The sequence below is a fragment of the Neophocaena asiaeorientalis genome, unplaced genomic scaffold (assembly GCF_003031525.2).
Source record: "Neophocaena asiaeorientalis asiaeorientalis breed wild unplaced genomic scaffold, Neophocaena_asiaeorientalis_V1.1 scaffold517, whole genome shotgun sequence".
Taxonomy (NCBI): domain Eukaryota; kingdom Metazoa; phylum Chordata; class Mammalia; order Artiodactyla; family Phocoenidae; genus Neophocaena; species Neophocaena asiaeorientalis.
Window position 1 is genome coordinate 2267630 of NW_020172724.1, and position 6123 is coordinate 2273752.

A 6123-nucleotide genomic window follows, 5' to 3' on the forward strand; every position below is an offset into this window, starting at 1 on the left:
GACATCAAGAAAAATATGAGTGCTCTGCCCCCACCCCCAGGTGAGCGCCCTGCTCTCTCCTTCCCTCCTCCCTCCCTCGTCAAGCCAGCTCCACTGCATCCAGCCACAGTGTGCCAGGAGCCAGGGGGCTTGGAAGTCTGCCTGCCTGCCTGCCTCTGGGGGCTGGGCGCGGGGGTTGTGAGAGCAGGCCTCCTTCCACCTGCCTGAGCAGCTGGAGGCTGGGAGGGAAAGCACCTCTCAGCTGTGGCAAAGGGCTGGGAGGAGAAGCCAGCCGGGGCTTCCAGAGCAGGGGGCAGATGGAGACAGGAGGGGATGCAGAGCGGGGGGATGAGTGGGAAGTGGGAGGCAGAGATGGTCAGGATGGGGTCGGAGGGACCGGAAGAAGCCAGGGGCTGCCTGGTATGCCCTTGAGCATACAGCCCAGCTGCCGTGGCCCTGTTCACACACGTGCCCAGAGCATGCAGCCGAGGGTGCGTGTCGTGTGGCGCCGGGGCGAGGGCCGTGCGGCTCACCTGCTCCTCCCCCACGCAGCCAACCACAATGACGAGCTGCGGCTCACATTCCCGGTGCGGGATGGCGTGGTGCTGGAGCCCTTCCGCCTGGAGCACAACCTGGCTGTCAGCAACCACGTCTTTCACCTGAGGCCCACAGTCCACCAGACGCTGATGTGGAGGTGAGCGTCAAGGCACAGCACAGCCCGAGCCGGGTGGAGGTGGCCCCGGTGCTGACATTCCTGGGCCCTGGCATCGCCTGAGACACGTGGTAACAGCATTTGCTTGACACCGTCACCTGTCGAGCATTGCTGACTGGGCCCTGCTGTGTGCAAGGCGCTGGGGGTGGCAAAGCGAACCCGCGGGTGCCGGGAGACAGACAAATCTGCCTTGGCTTCGTGGCCTGAGGGTAGGGAGCTGCTGTCACCCACCCCAGTCCTGATGAGACAGTGGTCAAGAACAGATTCCCAGAGGAAAACGTGGCTAGCTCAGGCTGAGAAGGAGGATGTTCCAGCAGGGCCCCCGGGTTGGCCCCAAACGTGGCTCATGTGGTCAGAGCCAGGAATATAGAGAGAGGAGCAGGAACAGGGCCGGGTCCTTCCTGCAGATGGCGAGCAGCTGGCCGGGTGGGGCTGCTGCTCAAACAGTGGGCGCTGGAGTGAGGGGTCTGGAGGCCCCCTGCTGGGCCAGGCTCTGTGTCCTGAGCCTCCTATACCTGATCTCTTTTGATCTTATGAGTGGGCATCGCTTGCCCCGTTGACAGTGAGGAAACTGAGGCCAGAGAAGTGATTAGCTTGGATGGGTCCTCGCAGCTAGCAAGGGGCAGAGCTGGGACTCGGGCCCGGGTCTCTCAGACACCAGAGCGCATTGGTGTCTCCACCCTCGGTTCCTCCTCCGCGGGCAGGACTCACACTGCCTCGCTGCGTCAGTGACCAAAGGCCTCAGCTGCCCAGTGAGCACCCTGAGGGCACGAGGTGTGTCTGAGCTGGGCACGTGCGCACACACCGCGGTGCGCGCACAGCTGGCCCGTTGCCTGGAGCAGGCCAGAGGCAGCTGGGGTGGGCAGGAGGGCACGGGAGTGCACTCAGGCAAAAGGGTAGAGGGACCCGCATGCAGGGGCCCTGCTCACCCGCTGCTCCTTAGCCGTGAGTACCGTCGCCTGCGAGACCTTCTGTGGCTCGGCCACTGGCCCTGCTGGCTTTGTGGGGACTCCTTCGGTGCCGTGTCCTTGGGGCCCACCGCAGGGGTAGGGGGGCGGGAACTGAGCCAGGCAGCCCCTGGCCAGGGCTGCTTCTCCCACAGGAGCTCAGGGCATAATCAGCCTTCCAGCTGGCCTCGTTGAGTTAGCGTCTGTCCATCTGTCTCTGTCCTGGGGGAACAGGAGGCGTACTTCCGTGCAGGGGACTGAGGCGGATTGTGGCCAGAGCTGTGGGGCTGTGGTTGAACAGTATATGGGAGGCATGGGGGGAATTTGGGTCGTCGGGATGGGGTTTGATGGGAGGCCTGGGCAGGGGGAACGTCCAGGGTGAGAGAGGAGGAGAGCTCGAGGCGGCTGGGGGAGCCTTCGTGGCTGAGGACAGGGTGCCGAGTGACTCGGTGGGGGGCTCTGGTGAGGGAGGGGTCGTGGAGGCCTTGGGCAGGCCCCTCGCAGAGCCGCCCTGAGCCTCGCCCCGCCCCCAGGTCTGACCTGGAGCTGCAGTTCAAGTGCTACCACCACGAGGACCGGCAGATGAACACCAACTGGCCAGCCTCGGTGCAGGTCAGCGTGAACGCCACGCCCCTCACCATCGAGCGTGGCGACAACAAGACATCCCACAAGCCCCTGCACCTCAAGCACGTGTGCCAGCCGGGCCGCAACACCATCCAGATCACCGTCACCGCCTGCTGCTGCGTGAGTGTGCGGGCGGGCCTGAGATCCTCAGCCTCCTCTGGGCCTCAGCTGCGTCAGGGGTCTCCATCCCCCTTCCCCAGGAGTGATCTTTCAGGAGTACCCCAGAAACGTGCCACAGTCCCCCCCAGGGCCGTGGGGTGAAATTCAAGCCGCCGTGCTCTGGTCCGAGGCCTGGCCTTTTCTCCTACCGCAGCCTCCATCTGGTCTACACACTTACCTCCCTTTGGTCGTGTAGATTCTCCTCCCGGACACCATCCCCCGTGCCCACCACCTTCTTTCACTGAGGAAGTTCTGTGTGTCCCTCAAAGCTAGGTTCCGTTCGTGCCTCGTTTGCAAGAAATTTTTATATTCTAATCACTTCTTCCCCTGAGAACCAACTCCACCAAGTCTGGAGTTAACTCCTTCCCTTTGTCACTCAACCATGCTGTCTCAGAACTGTGTATGTGTGTCCCCTGACCTGTGACTCACTGATCTGGGACCACGTCTGAGCCACACTCCTGTCCCCCAAGATCAGGGCCTGACACTCAGGGCTTGTCCGGGGATTTGCAGAGTACCTGCCCCACTCTGCTGGCCTCCCTGGAGGAGAAGGAAGAGCTCTGATCCTGCCCTTATGAGGGTTGGGGCGCCACGACCACCCGGGGATAAGAGTCACAGGACTGGGGATGCTGTCAGAGTGAGGAGCCTGCGGGGGCTTGTTGGGGGTTGCAGTCCTGGAAGGCTTCCTGGAGGAATGAAGACAGGACAACATCCTCTGGCGGGAAGGGTGGAGGAGGCATGATGGGGAACAGCGGGGCGAGGGGCAGGAGGGCCAAGGCTAGGAAGTGAGTTTGGCCCGGATTTTGATGCCTTGTGTCCCATAACCACATCCCAGGGGTCTATCAGCATCAGAGTCAGCCTTGTTGGCATAGACAGCAGCAGCTGCCCCCGGGTAGTGACCCCGGTCTGGGTCCCCAGCTCGCAGGTCCCAGGACACATCCTGGGCCTCAAGGGCTCTCTCCCAGGTCCCAGGGGACCCTCTCCTAACGGGGCATCACCATGGACGTGGGGCCCTTTTCCTCCGCGGCCTAGGCCTGCGGAGGCCCAGGTGGCAGGCGTGGGGGCCATGCGGCAGTGACCGAGCCTCTGCTCTTTCTCGGCAGTCCCACCTCTTCGTGCTGCAGCTGGTCCACCGGCCCTCCGTGCGCTCCGTGCTGCAAGGCCTCCTCAAGAAGCGGCTCCTGCCCGCAGAGCACTGCATCACGAAAAGTGAGTGGGGGCTCGGGGGCTGGAACCAGACCCCAGTCCCACCACGTTCATTGTCCCCTGGGCCTGGTACCACCGGGCCCTGAGTGTTCCCTGGCACTAGCCCGTCCCCCTCCGATGCCCCTCCTCTGGGGCTGTGGGGATGATCAGATGAGCACACAGTACCGTGAGTACAGCATGTAGGGCAGATTAAAACAAGACGCCATGGTGCAGGTAGGCCAGGCAGGCTTCCTGGAGGAGGTGATCACCTGGAAGGATGGGAGGAACTGGAAGAGGGGGTTCTTCATCAGGAGAGAAGCGCAGGGGTGGATTCCACCTCAACAGCCCAGGCCTAACTCGAGAAGGGGCGACTTGGCTCTGACTCCCAGGTGCAGACACTTGGGGGCCGGGGCGGGGGAGGGGGGCACACCACGCAGGGAGGTACATCACTGCTCCCCCCTTCAAATGTGCTTCTTCACGTCCTGAGCCCTAGAATCCGGCCAGGCCATTACCACATTTGGAGAATTAAGTGCAAAAGTGCCTGTGGGGCTCTCCCACTGACCCAGAAAGTCAGTGAAGTGCCAGACTGGGTTTCTGCAGGGTTTGCAGAAAGTCCTGCCTTCCTAGTGAAGACAGGGCATGAACTGCAGAGACTGGGGGACTGATGCAGCCACCTCCAGGGGCACTTCACACATGTCACATGGAGAGTGTCATTCCAGAGCACTGGGAGGCCCAGGGCCTCCGGCGTGCTGAGCTGCCTTTTGCCCAGGTGGGGGTACCCTGCCCCTGTTCATGAGACCTCCCCGTGTTGGGGGGTGTGGAGAATCAGAGTGTGTATCAGCCACTTGAAGGAGTGGGGGGTGTGCAGGACAGCCCTGCCCTCCTTATCCACCTGTGCCTCCGCCCTACAGTCAAGCGGAATTTCAGCAGCGTGGCTGCCTCATCAGGCAACACGACCCTCAATGGGGAAGACGGCGTGGAGCAGACAGCCATCAAGGTGTCTCTGAAGTGCCCCATCACATTCCGGCGCATCCAGCTGCCTGCTCGAGGCCACGATTGCAAGCACGTCCAGGTGAGCAGTCCCAGGGAGAGCGTCCCGGAGTCTGGCTGCGATGGCGAGGAGTAGGCGGGGGGATGGGCAGCAGGGCCTGTCTGCAACCCCGGAAGGATGCCATGGCCATCAGGAGCTGATTTCACTCACTCACTCCTGCCATCATTTATCCTCTGAGCATCTTCTCTGTGTGCTCAGAGCTAGGTTCCCAGGGGGCTACAGAGCTGGATTTAGACAGTCCCAGCCCTGGCAGACGTGAGATGCCCACTGGAAGTTCTGCGCGTACGGCCACTACGGCTGATAGGGAACCTGAAAGCAGGGATGCCTCTGCCTGGTTCACTGCTGTGTCCCGAGGCCCTGCCCTGAGCAGGTACTCAGGAAGTGGCTGTGGGATGAGTGACTGTCACAGTTTGGGTGGCTAAATGCGGGCAGCCCAGGTGGGTGGGATTCACTGGGTGGGGGCTGCCGTGGGGCCAGGCCAGCCGCACCCTCAGCCCCACCCTCTCACAACTGGCCCCGAGGGCTTCATAGTGGGTTGGGAGCCTCCCAGCCCTGCTAACCCCCATCCCCGGGAAAAAGGGGGCAGCAGAGGTCTGGTCGCTTTATTTGTCTGACGCACTGATGAACTGGATGGGGTGTGTCCTCCATGCCTGGGCCGGGCCAGGGAGAGGGGCTGTCATGGGGCAGGATCGGTGAGAGGTGGCTGCAGGGGAACCAGGAAGGCTTCTCAGAGGCCATGGGTCCTCTGGGGCACAGGGATGGTAGGAGGGCTGGGCACAGGTATGCAGGGATTCCACGTGGCCCGAAAACTGTAAGCACAGCAGAAAATCGGCAAGGTCATCACCCCTCTCAACCCTGGGTCTCTCCATCACCTGTCTCCCTCCCTGGTGGGATGTCTTCATGAGGGTCCCGGAGGCAGTGGCACTTGCATTTAACAGGTTTCTGAGAGCCCTGCTCTCATCTGTCTGTGTCTCCCGGCCTCCACAGTGCTTTGACTTGGAGTCGTACCTGCAGCTGAATTGCGAGAGAGGGACCTGGAGGTGTCCTGTGTGCAAGTGAGTGATGCCCACCTCAGCATAAGCTACGTCACCGGGCTCCAGGAGGAGCTGTGGCCCTGCTCTGTGGGGTCCAGCCACCTCCACCTGCCCTAAACACAGATGAGAGAACCCAAGCACAGCAGAGGGGCTCAGATCACGGGGGCTGTGCACAGTCCCTTGGTATCAAGCGGTCACAAGGCTGCCCTCTCCTGTCGGTGCCCCCAAGTAGGAACCAGTGGCAGGGCCCGAGTCTCTTGGACACAGAGGGGAGGAGTGGGCTGTGGCCTCACCCGCTAGGGTCCAGGAGCAAAAGCCAAGCCCCCTCTCTCCTTTTCCAGTAAAACCGCTCTGCTCGAGGGCCTGGAGGTAGATCAGTACATGTGGGGCATCCTGAATGCCATCCAACAGTAAGTGGGCCTCCCCACACTAGGG

General features: G+C 62.3%; 1 protein-coding gene across 1 annotated transcript in view; it reads left to right on the top strand.

Moving 5' to 3' along the window:
- The window catches only part of ZMIZ1 (zinc finger MIZ-type containing 1), a 229718-nt gene that overhangs the window by 212738 nt on the left and 10857 nt on the right, over positions 1-6123 (top strand). The window contains exons 16-22 of the mRNA XM_024740273.1: positions 1-40; positions 532-673; positions 2172-2382; positions 3522-3627; positions 4515-4675; positions 5642-5709; positions 6030-6098. The exon at positions 1-40 is cut by the window's left edge and continues 81 nt beyond it. Coding sequence (XP_024596041.1) covers positions 1-40; positions 532-673; positions 2172-2382; positions 3522-3627; positions 4515-4675; positions 5642-5709; positions 6030-6098 — 797 coding nt within the window. The remainder of the gene's footprint in view (positions 41-531; positions 674-2171; positions 2383-3521; positions 3628-4514; positions 4676-5641; positions 5710-6029; positions 6099-6123) is intronic.